This window comes from Choloepus didactylus, chromosome 3 (assembly GCF_015220235.1).
Source record: "Choloepus didactylus isolate mChoDid1 chromosome 3, mChoDid1.pri, whole genome shotgun sequence".
Classification (NCBI taxonomy): Eukaryota; Metazoa; Chordata; class Mammalia; order Pilosa; family Megalonychidae; genus Choloepus; species Choloepus didactylus.
Window position 1 is genome coordinate 53280667 of NC_051309.1, and position 20141 is coordinate 53300807.

The 20141-nt window shown below is 35.8% G+C and overlaps 1 protein-coding gene across 1 annotated transcript in view; it reads left to right on the forward strand.

The window, feature by feature from the left end:
- CWH43 (cell wall biogenesis 43 C-terminal homolog) overlaps positions 1–20141 on the forward strand; it is a 107799-nt gene that overhangs the window by 41736 nt on the left and 45922 nt on the right. The window contains exons 8-10 of the mRNA XM_037828936.1: positions 3727–3852; positions 6842–6921; positions 17509–17614. Coding sequence (XP_037684864.1) covers positions 3727–3852; positions 6842–6921; positions 17509–17614 — 312 coding nt within the window. The remainder of the gene's footprint in view (positions 1–3726; positions 3853–6841; positions 6922–17508; positions 17615–20141) is intronic.

The following is a 20141-nucleotide window of genomic DNA, read 5'->3' on the forward strand; positions in this document are numbered from 1 at the left end:
GCCACATCTGAGCAACAAAGAGGCATTCGGGAGGAGGCTCTTAGGCACAATCATAGGGAGGCCTAGCCTCTCCTTTGCAGCAACCGTCTTCCCAAGGGTAAAACCTATGGTAGAGGGCTCAACCCATCAAACCACCAGTCCCCTATGTCTGTGGTCATGTTAGCAACCATCGAGGTGGGGTAGGCCAATACCCCTGCATTCTCCACAGGCTCCTCAAGGGGGCACTACATCTTTTTTTCCTTGTTTTTCTTTTTTTTTTTTTAACTTTCCCTTCTTTTTTAAATCAACTGTATGAAAAAAAAGTTAAAAAGAAAACAAACATACAATAAAAGAACATTTCAAACAGACCATAACAAGGGAGTAAGAAAAAGACAACTAACCTAAGATAACTGCTTAACTTCCAACATGTTCCTACTTTACCCCAAGAAAGTTACCTAATATAGCAACATTTCAGTGAACTTGTTCCTACTATATCCATCAGAAATTAACAGACCATAGTCATTCCTGGGCATCCCCAGAACGTTAAATAGCTTATCTGTTCTTCTTGGATTATTGTTCCCCCTTCCTTAATTGCTCTCTATTGCTAGTTCCCCTACATTCTACATTATAAACCATTTGTTTTACATTTTTCAAAGTTCACATTAGTGGTAGCATATAATATTTCTCTTTTTGTGCCTGGCTTATTTCGCTCAGCATTATGTCTTCAAGGTTCATCCATGTTGTCATATGTTTCACGAGATCGTTCCTTGTTACTGCCGCGTAGTATTCCATCGTGTGTATATACCACATTTTATTTATCCACTCATCTGTTGAAGGACATTTGGGTTGTTTCCATCTCTTGGCAATTGTGAATAATGCTGCTATGAACATTGGCGTGCAGATATCTGTTCATGTCACTGCTTTCCGATCTTCCGGGTATATACCGAGAAGTGCAATTGCTGGATCGAATGGTAACTCTATATCTAGTTTTCTTAGGAACTGCCAGACTGACTTCCAGAGTGGCTGAACCATTATACAGTCCCACCAACAATGAATAAGAGTTCCAATTTCTCCACATCCCCTCCAGCATTTGTAGTTTCCTGTTTGTTTAATGGCAGCCATTCTAACCGGTGTTAGATGGTATCTCATTGTGGTCTTAATTTGCATCTCTCTAATAGCTAGTGAAGCTGAACATTTTTTCATGTGTTTCTTGGCCATTTGTATTTCCTCTTCAGAGAACTGTCTTTTCATATCTTTTGCCCATTTTATAATTGGGCTGTCTGTACTATTGTCATTGAGTTGTAGGATTTCTTTATGTATGCAAGATATCAGTCTTTTGTCAGATACATGGTTTCCAAAAATTTTTTCCCATTGAGTTGGCTGCTTCTTTACCTTTTTGAGAAATTCCTTTGAGGTGCAGAAACTTCTAAGCTTGAGGAGTTCCCATTTATCTATTTTTTCTTTTGTTGCTTGTGCTTTGGGTGTAAAGTCTAGGAAGTGGCCGCCTAATACAAGGTCTTGAAGATGTTTTCCTACATTATCTTCTAGGAGTTTTATGGTACTTTCTTTTATATTGAGATCATTCGTCCATTTTGAGTTAATGTTTGTGTAGGGGGTGAGGTAGTGTATCATATTTAAAATTTCATGAACTTAGCCCAGTTTAATATTTTAAAAATTATTTTCTGGCAGTATTAAAGTTATTGACATATACCAGACCAACACAATGTTATCTATATTTTAGTTTAAGTAATATATGTCAAATGTTTCCAGAATAGACTCTGTGAATGAGGAGACAGAACGTACTAATAGTAGGATCCACTTCTTGTTTGTTTGCACATTGATTTTTCCATTTGCTTATTTATTCATTAACAATCTACTATGTGCAAGCACAATTCCAGGTGCTGGAGATTCAAGACACATACTGTCCCTTCCTGGAGCTCTAGTCTAGTGTGGGAAACACCATACATAAAATTGGACAAATACTTATAAAATTACAATTTGGGTTAGTGCTGTGAAGGAGAATTGTAGGCTACTTCTTATGTCTTTGGATGTATCCAACACTCTGTGCATTTTCATGTAAACTTTTAGGCCCCATGCTCTAGACAACTCTCAGAAGAGGCTGAATTGGAAGATTCATTTTAAAATTGCATGAAATATTTTATCAGCAACTTCTGAGGGTTTTATATGTTTGATAATTACCCAAGCTTTCAGTTAATTAGAGAAATACATTGCTGAATTTCCTCTGGTATAATCTTGCCCTTGCGGACTTTGTATTTCTTCTGGTTTCTTTCAGGAGTGTGTGCTCTGTCCTGCTCTCTCTTCCTGTCCAGTGCCCTGCTTTTTTTCTCACTCCAGCTTGCTTAGGGGTCTACCATGTGGAGAAAACAAATGAAAGTAAGAGCCCATAAATATTCCATTCTATGCATAAGTTGTTTCTTCAGAATGTTATAAACGATGAGTTTTTTGAGTTCCTTTTCACTGCTTATGAGGTTGCAGAAGCAATGCTTCGTTACAGCTTCATGCAACTGAGAATTTGTTTAGTAAGCATTGCCATTATACTGATAAGTCCACAAAAAACAGGGAACATTTGTAATGTTCACAATAGCTTTTATATCAGAAATTAGCTATAAATTTATTTTCTAGGCTTCTCCTGCTATTTCCTGGAAATCAGACAATTTTTTTTTGCTAGCCCTCCACTATGCTTTACCCTTACTTACCATTTTCTAACTTACATACTTTCAATCATACCTGTTTCCATTCTTATTATGTACCATTTTAGAAGTATGTAGACTTTATAAGCTGCATTGTAATGTGTCCTAGTTTAGCTCAGCTTTATTGGTGCAGTATGCATTCTGGCATGCATCCGCTGTGAGGACCCTGTGCCTAGATTCCCTGTATCCCAGGCCAGAAATACAGCCACAAACACTGCCATCTATAGGATCTGCAAAGGCTCTGGTGTGCTCTTGACCTTGATACATACATGGTCTCTTAGGTGGAGGAGACTGAGTTCTGAAGCCAGTTCAGAAGGCTCCTTGCTCTCGTGCTCCATCCTCCCCTGTCCAATCATCAGTCATTTCCTCCATGGTCAGTGGCTTACACTATCAGCAACCTAACAGCTAGGAAGCACTAAGGAAATTAAAAGAAATCCCTCATCAGGAAAAGGCTGGGTTTCCGTCATTTATAGCATGATACCTAGAATCCTGGTTGACTTCTTATGATCACCCTAATTTTCAAAATTACTACTAGAGTAATAGCTTAGGGACTGAAATTAACTTAATAATTGAGTTTTCAGGTTATGTTTATTTAAATGAAATCTCAGCTCCTGGAATTTACTATTTGAAGAATTTTGGGATGAAAATATATTTCTTTCTTCTTTTTGTCAGTAATTGACAATCTAACAGGCAGAAAATCAGTAAGGATGTAGTTGAACTAAACTGAACATCAATCAATTAGATCTGATTGGCATTTATGGAATGCTTCAACAATTGAGAAATACACCTTTACCAAAATAGACCGCATTCTGGACCATAAAACATATTTCAGCAAATTTTAAAAATAGAAATCATGCAAAGTGCTCTAGACCACAATGGAATCAAACTAGAAACCAATGACAGAAAGACAGCTGGAAAAATCCCCAAATATTTGGAGACAACACACTTCTAAATAATACATGGGTCAAAGAAGAAGTTTCAAGAGAAATGTGTTCTCTCTTTCTCCTTTTTCCTTTCTTTCTTTCTCTTCTAACAGGGGCAGTGATGCTACTTATTGGGCTGAATATGCTAATTGGTCCTAAGAAAAGCCTTGAATTTCTTCTTCAAACAAAGAACAGTTCTAAAGTTCTTTTCAGAAAGAGTGAAAAATATATGAAACTTCGTAAGTATAGTTTTGCTTTCTTTTTTAAAAGCATTTTATTGTATAAATTTTCAAATATATGAAAGAATGGTAATAAGCCTAAATGTACCCTTCACCCAGCTTCAACAATTTATCAACATTTGACCCATGTTGTTAACAGCTATCTTCCCTAATTTTTTCCTGTGGAAGTATTATAAAGCAAATTCCTGATGTCATATTTCATGACATCATATTTCATGAAATACCTCATGAAGTATTTCACCCATTGTTCTGGTTTGCTAATGCTGCCACTATGCAGAATACTAGAAATGGATCGGTTTTTATAAAGGGGGTTTATTTGGTTACAAATTTACAGTCCTAAGGCCATAAAAGTGCCCAAACTGAGGTATCAACAAGGTGGTGATACCTTCACTGAAGGACAGCCGATGGCGTTGGAACACCTCTGTTAGCTGGGAAGGCAAGTGGCTGGAGTCTGCTGATCCTTTGATCCCAGGTTGCGTAGCTTTCAGCTTCTGATTCCAGTGGCTTTCTCTTTAAGCATCTGGGAGTCCTCTCTTAGCTTCTGCAGGACAAACTCTGGGCTTCATCTCTTAGCTTAGCATCTCCAAACGTCCTTCTGTCCACATCTTAGCGTCAGCATCTGTGTTGGCTCTTGAGCTCTCTTAAGTAGTTCAGTGAACTAATCAAGACCCACCCTGAATGGGCGGGGCCTCACCTCCATGTAAATAATATAATCAGAGTTCTCGCCCACAGTTTGAGTGGATCACATCTCCATGGAAACACTCAATCAAAAGTTTCTGCCCAAATAAGACTAGATTACAAGATCATGGCTCTTCTGGGGGACATAATATAGCCAAACTGGCATGCCCATAAATACTTCTGTATTAGTTTTGTTTCACTTCTAACAGTTTTGTTTCACTTCTAAAGATGATTAACAGGTAAAATTTCCAAAATGCTTTATTCTAATATTTGGGACAATTCATTCCACTTCTCATTTTCTGTGGATTGAATGGGTTAATGTTTGGATTATGGATGTACTAGAAGATCAAACATGAAATTAGTTTTTTATTCAAGGTCTGACTTATTTCAAATGGACTGGATTAAATTAAAAAAATATTAACTGTCTACAATGTGAAGATAGTGCATTATGGTATAAAGAGAAAACAGTTTAAAAAGCTAAATAAATTTTCAATGTATTTCTTTTTTTTAAAATTCATTTTTATTGAGATATATTAACATACCATGCAGTCATTCAAAACAAAGCATACATTCAATTGTATACAGTACCATTATATAGTTGTGCATTCATCACCAAAATTAATTTTTGACATTTTCATTACCACACACACAAAAATAAGAATAAAAATTAAAGTGAAAAAGAACAATTAAAGTAAAAAAGAACACTGGGTGCTTTTTTTTTTTTTTTCCTTCCCTCATTTTTCTACTCATCCATCCATAAACTAGACAAAGGGGAGTGTGGTCCATATGTCTTTCCCAATCACGTTGTCACCCCTCATAAGCTACATTTTTATATAGTCATCTTCAAGATTCATGGGTTGTGGGTTGTAGTTTGATAGTTTCAGGTATTTACTGCTAGCTATTCCAATTGTCGATGTATATCTAAAAGAAATGTCACAAGTCAGTAAGAACATTGTATAAAAAGTTCATACGTATGTCATCATAATTTGAAAACATTATATTTAAATTCAGGAGAAAATGTTTTTTTCTTGTATTCTTATGTTTTAGATATACTTTGAAATCAGCTTCTGGCAGTTTTTGTTTGTTTTTAATTCTGACAATCCTTGTCTTTCAATTTGAGTGTTCAATCTATTTTTATTGTGATTACTGAAAAATATTACAATTTATTTCTATCATGGTTTTACTTTTTCTACTTTCTCTAGATATCTTTTTCCTCTTTATTCTTCTTACTTTTTTTTTTTTTTTATGTTGACCAGGTTTTGTTTTGTTTTGTTTTTCTTATCTCTCTCCCCCATACTCCTTGATCTACTTTGAAAGTTGTACCCTCAATTCCTATTCTTTAGTCATTAGTTAGTTTTCTCTCAGAACATGGAAGATACTATACCCTGTCTCTAGCTTCCACTTTTGCTCTTGAGAAGTCAGCTGTCAGTGTAATCACTGCTTCTTTGAAGATAATCTGCCTTTTCTCTCTGACCACTTTTAAGATTTTCTCCTTGTTTTGATGTTCTGAAGTTTCACTATGATATATCTGGATGTGGATTCTTTTTTCCATCCTATGTGAGAGTCTTTTGGCTTCCTGAATCTGAAGAGTGATGTCTTTTGTCAATTCTGGAAATTTTTCAGCTGTTATTTTTTTCAAATATTGCCTCTTCCCCCTTCTTTTTCTTCTCTCCTTTTGGACTCCAAATATATATATGGTGGAGCTTTTTATTCTCTTCCTTATGTCTGTTAACCATTTTTATATTTTTGACCTCTTTGTTTTTTACACTGTACCCTGTATAATTTCCTCAGATTTATCTTTCAGTTCACTAATTATCTGTTCAGCTTTGTCTAATCTGTTTATAATTTTAATTATTGTAATTATATTTTTAATTTCTAGAAGTTTATTTCCTCAAAATTTTTCCTAATTATTTATTATAGTCTCATGTACCTTAGTCATATTTTTTAATACCCTCTTTTATTTTTTAAAACATATTAACCATATTTTATATTCTGATTTTGAAAGTTCCAGTATCTGAAATCTTGGGGGCTTGATTCTGTAGGAGATTTTTCTTGCTATTTCCTGCTCATAGAGATTTGTTCTTCTCTATTTTATGATTTTTTTTTAAACTTGAAGCTTATGGTCCTTGGAACATTTTTATGTATGGGTTAGGTATGCATGTCACACATGAAAATTAACCCAAGGACTGAACATTTCCCCTTTGCAAGGATTAGACATTTTCCCTATTTGTGAATAGACTCAATACAATCATAAAAGTGATTTTTAAAAAATCAAACAGTCTCTTTTAAACAATTATTTCTTTCTGTTTAGTTTTGTGGCTGCTTGTTGGTGTGGGATTGCTGGGACTAGGACTGCGGTATAAAATCTATGAGAGGAAATTGGGCAAAGGGGTAAGTAAAATTTTGAAATAGTATTTTATATGATAGTATGTGTGTGCCTATGTACTCTGCCATTCTGATTCTTTTCTATACCTGAATCTGATAGCTTCAGGGCCCTGGATTTCATCTTCTTAAACTTTAGATCACAGGCTGATAATATAGTGGAATTATTTTATGAAGTTGCATTATTCAGATAGCATAGACCCATCTATTAGAGGCTAACTGCTCATCATTTTGCCACATGAAATTATTTTTGTCATTTATGAGTTAACAAATATGAATGATGTAATGAGGAACTATTTTGTTATAGGGTTGTCTATACTCCTTTATAGTATTACTGAAGAGAACAATGTGAGATTCTTAGATTTAAGAAAAATATTACGGACAATTCTTGATTTTACAGATTATGGGTTGTTTATGTATTAGGGCATTGTGAAAGTTTTCATGTCTCCTTCTTTCCCCTCTTGCTGTCTACAATTTAAAATATTTTATTGTCCCTTTCTCTTCTAGTTAGTTGGGCAGGAGCAAGAGAGTAAGTCATTGCAATGCAAGTCCATCTTCCCTGATTAAAAGTTTGATGCATTTAAAAATGAAGTTAGAGTTACAGTTTTGGCTAAAATGGAGGATATCTAATGTCATCCAGGGATTCTTTTTCAGAAGGACTAATTTGATTTGTATTCTATACCTGTTCTGTCATTTATCATTCATTCATTTGATAAATTTTTATTAAATGTTGCATATGTGCCTAGTGCCACAGATACGGAGATATACAAGTTGGATGAGATGCTTGCCCTCGTAGAGTTTACATTCTAGTACAGGAATGAGGCAGCATTCAGATGAACAAATAAATAAATCCCTTCACTTTACATAGGGATGCTTTGAAGGAAATAAGATTACGGAGTAGGGAGTAACTGAATCTGGGTGGTTAGAGAATGCTGAAGCTTGGTGAGCAAGGGGAAATGGTAGAAATGAAGTTGGAGAGGCTGGTGAGGGCCACATCACAAAGTGCCTTGTAGAACACAATAAGGAGTTCTCATTTTATTTTACTTGCATTGGAAGCCATTGGAGTATTTTAAGTAGAGAGTGAAGAAACCTGATAGACATCTTTGGCTGCTCTGTGAAGAATGAATTGTAGGGAGAAAAGAGTGAAAGCAGGGAGATAAGTTATGAGGCTTTTTCAGTTGTCCAGGAGAAAGAAAATGGTTGGTTGGGTGGGTATGGTGACACTGGAGATGGAAAGAAGTGGATAGATCCAGGATATATTTTAAAAGCAAATTGATAGGCTTTGCTGATGAAGCAGATGTTAAGGAAAAGAAGGAATCAAGAATGACTATTAGGTTTTTGGTTTGAGCAACTGGATGGATGGTAGTGGTATTTACTGACATGGGAAGAATGAGGGAATAATAGGGTTTGGAGTGATGAAATCAATAATTAATTACAGAAGTATAGTTATATGAAAAAGGATAGGTTGATGAAGATAACCATTGAGCTGTGAAATCTCTGTTGATGGTCCACTCCCTTTTTATGATAATCACAAAACTGAATAATCCTTCTTATATGAAGATGAACTGCCCAGACCATTTATAGTAGGACATGCACATTGAGCTGTTGAAATAAAGAGTGGCCCTCCTGTGCAAAGTTAGTACAACTTATCCTTCTCTCAACCTGTGCTTGTATGGTACAATTTGAGTTGTTTTTTCACTTGTGTTATTTTAATCCAGCCATTCTCTTTTACAGGATTCCTGTTGTAGTTCAGTGGGTATTCATTTGAGATAGATGGTTAGGGTTGGATGGTGCATTTTCTGACTAAGCTCATGGACGGAAAAGAGGAGCTCTCAAAAGGGGCTGTGCTCTTGAACCTTGCCTTCCTTGTATAGTAGAGGTGTAATACCATTCACAATTAGTTTAGAATTGTCAGACCACTTTATGAATATGCTAAAGATCCCTATATATCCCTTTGTGATTTCATTCTTCTCCCCTTATACTGTCTGAATATAGTGTTTATCATTTCCATGCATTTCATTTTCTATGATTCTTTTAGTAATAAGTTTTTTTGTTAGAGAAGTTGTACATTTACAGAAATATCATTCATAATATACACAGTTTCCATATACCACCCTATTATTAACACCTTGCATTTCTGTGGTACATTTGTTATAATTCATGTAAATGATTATGGTCCATCATTTACAATAGGATCCATTGTGTTGTACAGTCCTATGTTCTTTCTTTTAATTCCTATTCTAGTAAGATATATGTGATCTAAAATTTCTTATTTTAACCACATTCACATATATAATTCAGTGCAGTTCATAACATTCACATTGTTGTGCTACTATCACCACCATCCATTATCAAAACTGTACAATCAACACAAGTAGAAATTCTGAACAATTTAAGCATTGATTTACCATTCTCTACCCCCCACATGGATTTTGACTCTATGAGTTTGCTTATTCTAATAATTTTGTATCAGTGAGATCATAAAATATTTGCCCTTTTGTGTCTGGTTTATTTCATTCAACATGATGTGTTCAAGATTCACCTGTGTTGTTGCATGAATCAGAACTTCATTCTTTTTTTTTTTCTTAGTAGTAAGTGAAAATTTTAAAGCAGTTTTACTCAGATATATTCAGACTTCATACAATCCATCCAAAGTGTCCAACCAGTGGCTCTCAGTATAATCACAGAGTTGTGCTTTCATCACCACAATCAAATTTAGAATATTTTCATTACTCCAAAAAGAAAAATCCCTTACCCCATGTAATGCCCTCTTGTTGACACTTAGCATTGGTCTGGTACCCTTGTTACAACTGATGAAAGAATATTAAAACTTTACAGTTAACTATAGTCCATAGTTTGCATTAGGTGAATTTTCCCCCCATATACCACCTTTTTATTAACAACTTGTAATAGTGACATACATTTGTTCTAGTTCATGTAAGAACATTCTTATATTCGTACTATTAATCACAGTCATTGTCCACAACAGGGTTCACTGTGTTATCCAGTCCCATGTTTTATCCTCTACCTTTCCTTCTAGTGACATATGTGACCTAAACTCCCCCTTTCAAACCACATTCACACACAGCTCAGCCTGTTAATTATATTCACAATAATGTGCTACCATCACCTCTATCCATTTCCAAACATTTGCAGTCAATCTAATTAGAAATTCTGCACAAATTAAGCATCTGCTTCACATTCTCTACCTTCATTCTATCTCCTGGTAACCTACATTGTAGATTCTAACTCTATGAGTTTGCTTATTTTAATTAGTTCATATTAGTGAGATCATACAGTATTTATCCTTTTGAGTCTGGCTTATTTCACTCAACCTAATGTCCTCAAGGTTCATCCATGTTGCTCTGTGTGTCAGGACTTCATTCCTTTTTAATGCTGAATAATATTCCATTGTATGTATATACCACATTTTGTTTATCCATTCATTGGTTGAAGGACATTTGAGTTGCTTCCTTCTTTTGGAAATTGTGAATAAAGCCGCTATGAACATTGATGCATCCCTATGTTCGAGTCCCTGCTTTAAGTTCTGTTGGGTGTATACCTAGAAGTGGATTGCTGGGTCATATGGTAGTTCTGTTTAGCTTTCTGAGGAACTGCCAAACTTTCTTCCACGGCAGCTGCATTATTTTACATTCCCACCAGCAATGAATGAATGTTCCTATTTCTCCACATCCTCTCCAACACTTGTAATTTTCTGTTTTTTTTTAAAGTAGCAGCCATTCTAGTGGCTAATGGTGTGAAATAGTATCTCATTGTGATTTTGATTTGCATTTCCCATTAGGCTAATGATGTTGAGCATCTTTTCATGTGATTTTTAGCCATTTCTATATCCTCTTTGGAGAAATGTCTATTCGAGTCTTTTGCTCATTTTAAAACTGGGCTGTCTTTTTATTGTTGAGTTGGAGGATTTCTTTATATAATCTGTGTATTAAACCCTTTTTGGATATGTGGTTTCCAAAAATTTTCTCCCATTGTGTAGGTTGTCTTTTCACTTTCATGATAAAGTCCTTTAATGCTTAAAAGTTTTTAATTTTGATGAGGTCCCATTTATCTAATTTTTCTTTTGTAACTTGTGCTTTGGGTAAAGTCTAAGAAGCCATTGCCTAACACAGTATCCTGAACAAACTTCCCTATATTTTCTTCTAGGAGTTTTATAGTCCTAGTTCTTATATTAAGGTCATTGATCCATTTTGAGTTAATTTTTGTATGTGGCGTGAGATAGGGGTCCTCCTTCATTCTTTCGCACATTGGTATTCACTTGTTACAGCACCATTTGTGGAAAAGATTATTCTTTCCCAGTTGACTGGACTTGGCAGCCTTGCTAAAAATCAATTGGCCATAGATGTGAGGGTCTATTTCTAAACTATTAATTCAAGTCCATTGGTCCTTATATCTATCTATCCTTGTGTTAGTATCATGCTGTTTTGACTGCTGTAGCTTTGTAATAAGTTTTAAAGTCAGGAAGTGTGAGTCTTCCAACTTCTTCTTTTTCAAAATGGTTTTGGCTATTCAGCGCCCCTTACTCTTCCAAGTAAATTTGATAATTGGCTTTTCCATTTTTGCAAAGTAGCGTGTTGGAATTTTGACTGGGATTGTGTTGAATCTGTAAATCATTTTGGGTAGAATTGACATCTTGAAAATATTCAGTCTTCCAATCCATGAGCATGGAATGTCCTTCCATTTATTTAGATTTTCTTTGATTTCTTTTAGGAATAGTTTTGTAGTTTTCTGTGTGTAAGTCCTTTACCTCCTTGGTTAAACTTATTCCTAGATATTTGATTCTTTTAGTTGCTATTGGAAATGGATTTCTTTTTCTTGATTTCCTCCTCAGATTGTTATTACTAGTGTATGGAAACATTGCTGATTTTTGCATGTTGCTCTTGTACCCTGCCACTTTGCTTAATTTGTTTATTAGCTCTAGTAGCTTTGTTGTAGATTTTTTGAGACTTTCTATATGTAGGATCATGTCATCTGCAAACAGTGAAAGTTTTACTTTTTCCTTTCCAATGGATGCCTTTTATTTCTTTTTCTTGCCTAAATGTTCTGGCTAGAACTTCCAGTACAATGCAGAATAACAGTGGTAACAGTGGGTATCCTTGTCTTGTTCCAGATCTTAGAGGGAAAACATTCAATCTTTCACCATTGAATATGATGTTAGCAGTGGGTTTTTCATATCTGCCCATTATTGTGTTGTAGAAGTTTCCTTCTATTCCTGTTTTACTGAGTGTTTGTTTCAAGAAGGGATATTGGATTTTGTCAAATGCTTTTTATGCATTAGTAGAGATGGCCATATGGTTTTTCCCCTTCATTTCATTAATGTGGTATATTACATTAATTGATTTTCTTATGTTGAACAACCCTTTCATACCTGGGATAGATCCCATTTGATCATGTTCTGTAATTCTTTTAATGTGCTGTAGAATTCGATTTGCTAGTATTTTGTTGAGGATTTTTTCATCTATATTCATAAGAGAAATTGGTCTGTACTGTTTTTTCTTGTGGTATCTTTATCTTGCTTTGGTATTAGGGTGATCTTCACCCCATAGAACGAATTAAGTAGAACGAATTAGGTAGTGTTCCTGCCTGTTCAATTTTTTGGAAGTTTGAGCACAATTGATATTACTTCTTGAAATGTTTGGTAGAATTGACCTGTGAAGTCGTTTGGTCCTGGACTTTCCTTTTTAGGGAAACTTTTGATGACTGATTGAGTCTCTTGTGATTGGTCTGTTGAGAACTTCTATTTCTGCTAGAGTCAGTGTAGGTTTTTTGTCTCTGGAACTTGTCTGTTTCATCTAGGTTGTCTAATTCATTGGCATATAATTGTTCATATATACTTTTATAATCCTTTTTATTTCTGTGCGGTCAGAAGTAATGTCCCTGCCTCTCATTTCTGATTTTATTTATTTGCATCTTGTCTGTTTTTTTTTTTTTTTTCCTGTTAATCTAACAAAGGGTTTGTCAATTTTATTGAATTTTTCAAAGAACCAACTTTTGGTTTTGTTAATGCTCTCTATTGTTTTTTCTTCTCTGTTTTATTTATTTCTGCGCTAACCTTTATTTCTTTACTTATGCTTGCTTTGGTTTTGTTTGCTTTTCTTTTTTTTTAGTTAATCCAAGTATGCAATTAGGTCTTTGATTTCATCTTTTTCAGTGTAAGCATTTAGGGCGATGAATTTCCCTCTCAACACTGCCTTTATTGCATCCATAAGTTTTGATATGCTGTGTTTTCATTTTCATTCATCTCACCATATATACTAATTCAATTTGTAATTTCTTCTTTGACCCAGTGATTGTTTAAGAGTGTGTTATTCAACCTCCATGTATTTGTTGATTTTCCAGTTTTCTGCCTGTTACTGATTTCCAGCTTCATTCCATTGTGGTCAGAGAAGAGGCTTTGTATAATTTTAATCTTTCAAAATTTATTGAGACTTGTTTTGTGACCCACCATGAGGTCTAATCCTGGAGAATGAGCCATGAGCATTGAAAAGAATGTATATCATACTCTTTTGGGGTACGTTGTTCTGTAATGTCTAAATTCTGTAAATGAACTAAATGTAACTTCTCTGTTTCTTTATTGATCCTCTGTCTAGATGCTTTATCTATTGATGAGAGTGGTGTATTGAAGTCTCCAGTTGTTTTTTGTAGAGACATCTGTTTCTTCCTTCAGTTTTGCCAAGTGTTTGCCTCATTTATCTTGGGGCACCATGGTTAGATGTATAAATATTTATGATTGTTATTTCTTCTTGGTGGATTGACCCTTTTATTAATATATAGTGTCCTTCTTTGTCTTTTGTAACAGTTTTTGACTTAAAGGTCTATTTTGTCTCATATTAATAAAGCTACCTCAGCTCTTTTTTGGTTGCTCTTTGTATGGCTTATCTTTTTTGATCTTTTCACTTTCAACCTATTTTTGTCTTTGGGTCCAAGATGAGTCTTTTGTAAACAACATATAGTTGGATCATGGTTTTTTTAAATCCAGTCTGCCAATCTGTGTCTTTTGATTGAGGAGTTTAATCGATTAACTATTCAGTGTTATACTTTAAAGGCAGTTCTTACTTCAGCCATTTTGTCCTTTGGTTTTTATGTGTCACATTTTTTTCTCTCTCTCTTTTCCTTTATACCATGCTTCATTTCTATGTAATTGACCTTTTTGATGTATCTAACTGATCCCTTTCTCACTTCTGTTTCTGTATACTTTTAAAATACTTTCTTTTTGGTTACCCTGGTGTTTATATTATATAACCACTATTTATAACTTACTAATTTGAAAATATATCAACTTACCTTCAATAGCATACACATTCTCTGCTCCCACAGTGCTCCATTTACCCTTTTACGTTGTTTCTGTCCCACATTACTTTTTATATTTTGTGTGTCCATTATCAGGAAATGATTTTTTCTTGTTCAATTGTATTCTGATTCTTATACAGATTAAGGAGTAGAATTATAAGGACATATTATTGAGGATACAGTACTATTGGGTTTTGCATTTACCCTTTTAGTTATCTTTACTGAAGATTTTCACTTATTCCCACTACCACAAACTACTCTCCTCCCATCTGTTCCTTCAACTTGAAGAACTTCCTTTAGCAATTCTTGTAGGGTAGATCTTTTGTTGATGAACCTTTTCAGTTTCTATTTATTTTAAACTCTCCTTCATTTTTGAAGGACAGTTTTGCCAGTGTTTCAGTTTGCTAAAGCTGCTGTAATGCAATATACTAGAAATGAATTGGCTTTTACAACGGGGATTTATTAACTTACCATTACCATTCTTAGGCTGTGAAAGGTCCCAATTAGGGCATCAACAGGATGATACCTGGACTCTGAAGAAAGGCTGTTGGCATCTGGGACACCTCTGTTACATGGGAAGTCATGTGGCCGGCATCTGCTTGTCCTTCGCTCCTGGTTTCCATTGCTTTCAGCTTCTGATTCCAGTGACCTTTCCTCTGAGCTTCTGGATCCTCTCTTAGCATCTCCAAGGCTTCTCTCTCCAAGCTTGCTAAGTGTTTTTCTCCCTCTGAACTCTCTGGGCTTTTTCTGTCTTTTATCCTCATAAAGGACTCCAGTAAAGGATTAAGACCCACCTTCAATTGAGTAGGTCACATCTCAATTGAAACAACCTAATCAAAATGTCCAACCCACAAGTGATCTATACCCCCAGGAATGGATTAAAAGAACATAGCTGTTTCTGGGGTACATAAAAGCTTCAAACCAGCACAGCCAGATAAAGAATTTTTGACTGGCAGTTTTACTCTTTCAGTACCTTAAATATATCATACCACTGCCTTCTCTTCTTCATGGTTTGTAATGAGAAATCAGGACTTAGTCTTATTGAGGCTCCCTTGTATCTGATGTATCATTTTTCTATTACTGCCTTGAGAATTCTTTCTTTTTCTTTGACATTTGACATTCTGATTAGTATGTGTCTCAAAGTAGGTCTATTAGGATGTATTCTGTTTGGAGTATGTTGCACTTCTTGGACAGGTATGTTTATGTCTTTCATAAGAGCTTGGAAATATTTGGCCATTATTTCCTCAAATATTCTTTCTGCCCCCTTTCCCTTCTCTTCTATTCTGGGACACCCATGATATGTACGTTTGTATGCTTCATGCTGTCACTCAAGTCCTGGAGACACTGTTCAATTTTTTCTATTCTTTATCTGTTCTTCTGACTGTATGAGTCTGATTTTTCTGTTGTTTAGTTCACTGATTCTTTCTTCTGCTGTTCAAATCTGTTGTATGCCTCCAGTATATTTTTAATCTCCATTCTCATCCTCATAATTAATGTTATGTTTCTTTTTAAGCTTTGGAATCCTTCTTTCTGCTCACACATTTTCTTCTTAGTATCCTTTAGCTCTATATCCACCATTAGTATATTTTTATCCATATTTTCCTTCATCTCCTTGAATTGATTTAGGATATTTGTTTGAGCTTCTTTGATTAGTTGTTCCAAATTCTGTGTCTCCTCTAAAGTTTTAATTTGTTCATTTGACTGAGTCATTCTTCCTGTTTATTATTAGGGATTCTCATTTTTTGCTGATGTTTGAGCATCTGGTTATTTTGATGTGTTAACTCTGGAGGTCAGTTTCTCCCTCTTCTCTAAGGTTTTATTGTTTATTGGCTTTGTGTTAAGGCTCTTCTTTGATGCTTGGTCCAACTTATTCTGGATATTTAGAGTAGCCTGTGTTTAACTGTTCAGATTTTCTCAGCTCTTCTGCATGTGATTCTCACCCTGGATATGCAGTACAATTTTTAAGATTGTCCTTTTGTGTGCAATTATTTCACCTCCAGGAGAAAGCTTTCCTCTGTTCCTTATTTGGGAATCTTGATATGTTCTGTTTGTTTTTGCACAGGCATTCCCCCCTAGCTCCTATGATTTGTTTAAATTCTCTCTTTCATTCATTGTCCCCTTTTCATTATACTTTTCAGTTCTGGGACCCATTCTGTCTTACTGCAATTAAGTTTCCCACCTTTTTTTTTCCCCGGAGGCTTTTTTTCCCCATTAGGGTATCCTGCTGCAGGGAGCCAGATGGGGCCCATCCAGAAAGGTCAGTTTTGTTGTTAGATGGTCCAGCAGATAGAGACTGGATTGAGTGTTTGTACACCTCTTGCCAGCTGTTCTGCCACCGTCCCTTTTCTCCTGGGGGCAGTTTGTCTGTGGTGCTCCTCATGCACTTGTGTTCTGCCCTGGGACTCTGCTGACGTGGGTCGCTGTACCTGAATATGCATGGGGTTCACTGTTGTGAGTGGCTCTATGGTCTGCATCTGCAGCAGGAAAGACCCAGGTTGTGCTGCTTCTGTGTGACTCCCAGGCTGCCTGGGATCAAGTAAGGGGGAGGGTTTGGACTGGAGGTCTGGGATGTAAATCTCCTACCTGAATTTTGTTGGCTTTTGTTAAATTTTCTTTGATTTAGCATTTATAGAGTTATTTTCCAGTCTTTGTTGTACTCCAGAGATCCAAGCCAGTGGGATTCGTCCTTTTATTGATCTAAGTTGATCTGAGAGACTTTAATCTGGGGATGTCTTAAGTTCCCATTTGGTGATGTCACCTCCATGCATTTGTTTATGTTCTTACTCTATATGATGTATCCTCAGGCAATATTGTTTTTATCCATGCTTTTATACTTTATGTAAATAACCTATATGTTTTGCAACTCACTTTTTTACCTAAAATCAGCCTTGTGAAATTCGTCCATGTTGGGACATGTAGCCCTAATTCATATTTTAGGTCTGCATGGTATTCCAATGTGCGTATATAACACCATTTATTAATTTTCCTTTTGATGAACTGCAAGGTTGTTTCTAATTTTTTGCTGTTATAAAAAATTCTTATCATAAATACTTACTTTCCAAACATTCCTCCATTCCAAGCTTAAGCTACAAGTTCAAAGGAGATTTATTGTGAGAATACCGTACAGCAAATACCTCCTTGTCTTTAGGAATTAAATGTGAGTGATTGTCTGGGGATATTCTTTTGCTGAAACTTGGGAAATATGAATTTTACTAGAGAGAGGTGGAGAAAACAGACTGCCATTGCTCACAGTCATCCTAAATTGCCACTGAAACAATTCCTTAGGCACCAGTCCAAGAGATCTCTGCTGCCATTTGGCCTTTCAGGTTTGGATACGACAATGAAGGATGGTCTAATTTAGAAAGATCAGCTCAACTGCTCAATCAAACAGGTAAGTCTTACTGGAGTTAGTTCCAGTTTTTGAGAAACTACTGTCATCAATTTTATTTTGAGCAAGATCATAAGTCCTAGGAAGACGGGTTGCTGAGTCACACACTAATCTCCTCTTAAAAAGGCTTTACTTTCTGGACAGCTGCAGCAGGAGGACTAAGCTTCTCTACATCTGTCTTTCAGAGCAATGCACTTGACTCTGAACAAAGCCTCATACTGGGTATATACAGGGATTGTTGTCATGCCATTGTTATTAGAGATGCCCCCTGCTTCTTGTGGCTCATGTCATTGAAGACCTACTGTTGAGGACTTAGAAAACTGTTGGATTTAAATGGGCAGAATGGGCCACTGATGCTCATTTGTAAAGCAAATTGATTTCATGCCATGTCACGCTCATCTTTGAATGAAGTATGAAGCATCCTTTAAAATATGTGGGAGTTTAGTTCTTAGATCTGCTACATGGTGTGTGGCTCAAGAGAAGTAAAGGGATAAACTGTTCTTTTTATTCCTATTGATAAGCATGTCTCCTGAGAAATTTTTGACTGTATGATTGTAATGCTGAAACAAAATTTCTTTGGCCCTTAGTCTTTGTTTACTTCCTATCATAGGCCTTCAAGGCATAACTGGTCAGTGTTTGAAAAACCAATAAACTAATTTCTGTGTCCATATCATGAAGTGTTTGCCCTAGAATAAAATGATATTTTGAACTACTGTATAGTTTCTGAACATAAAGTGGGTGTTTAATAAAGGCATTAAGATTATTTGAAATTTGAGGTATTTAAGTAAGATGTTAAGAATATTTGAAAATTTAGAAAATTCATGTTTTTAACTTTTCCTGTATTTCTCAAGGTGTTTCAAATTTTAATTACTTTCCAAACATGGGAAAATTCCTTTATATTTTAGATATGAACCACTTCACTTTAGCCACTTGTTAATAATTACTTTATTTTTAAAAAAATTATGAGCAAAGACAAATGGGCTAAGGGTCAAGTATAAAGTTTTTTTTTAAATGCAATTTTATTGAAATATATTCACACACCATACAGTCCATCCAAAGTATACAATCAGTGCTCATAGTATCATCACATAGTTGTACATTCATCACCAAAATCAATTTTAGAATATTTTCATTATCCAAAAAAATAAAAATCAAAAAGAAAAGAAAAAAGAAAACCCAAAACATCCCTTACCTTTTATACCCCCTATTATTGGTGCTTACTATTAGTGTGGTACATTTGTTACTGTTGATGAAAGAATATTAAGATATTAGTGTTGACTATAGTCTGTAGTTTGCAATGGGTACATTTTTTTTCCATATACCACTTGTTTTGGTTTGCTAGAGCTGCCATTATGCAAAATACCAGAAAGGGTTTGGCTTTTATAAAGGGGATTTATTAGGTTATAAATTTATAGTTCTGAGGCCATGAAAGTGTCCAAACTAAGGCATCAACATGAGGATACCTTCACTGAAGAATGGTCGATGGTGCCCAGAACATCTCTGTCATCTGGGAAGGCATGTGGCTAGTGTCTGCTTGTCCTTTGCTCGCGAGTTGTGTTTCAGCTCTTCTTTCTCAGCTCCTGTGTGTCCTTGCTTCTCTCTCCCAGAGTGTTTCTTTCTAAGCATCTGGGGGTCCTCTCTTAGCTTCTCTGGGGCAAACTCTGGGCTTCATCTCTTAGCTGAGCATCTCCAAGCATCCTTCTGTCCATATCTCCAAGCATCTCTAAATATCTCTAAGCATCCCGTTGGCTCCTACTGTTCTTAAAGGACTCCAGTGATCTAATTAAGACCCACCCTGAATGGGTGGGGCCACACCTTCAGGGAGCTATCTAATCAAAATGTTTCACCTACACTAGGGTGATTCACATCTCCATGGAAACAACCTAATCCAAATATCCCACAAGGTTGGATTAAAACATGGCTTTTGTGGAGGACATAATATATCCAAACCAGCACATCTCACCTCCTGAACCCCCAAAAGACATGTTTTTCCATGTACAAAATACATCCATTCCATCACAATATCACAAAAGTGTAAATCATTTCAGTAGCAATAGATAAGTACAAGTCTTATCAAAAGCAGTTATAGGCATGGTCTGTCCTAAGGCAAAACTCTCCTCTGGCTGTGGACCTGTGAAACTCAGAACAAGTTTATCTGCTGCCAATATACAAAGGAGTGGTAGTATTAGGATAAACCTTCCCATTGGCATAGGGAGAAATTGAAAGGAAAACGGGTCATGGTACTGAAACAGTTCCTAAAACCCACAGTGCAAACTTCATTAGATTTCAAAATCAGAGAGTCATTTATAGAATGACATTTTATCCTTGGGGCTTAAGAGAGCAGCAGTCCCATCCTTTCCAAAGGCTTACGCAGAAGCTTTTTTTTCTGCAAACCCTGGGGTGAGTGTTTCAACACATCCACACACTGGGGAGATCACCTTCTTCTCAGCCCCACCCTCCTCAAACATTGGGCTCTTCCATCTCCAGAGCATACACTTAACCCCTTCAGAACAGTGGGGTGGTGGCCAGG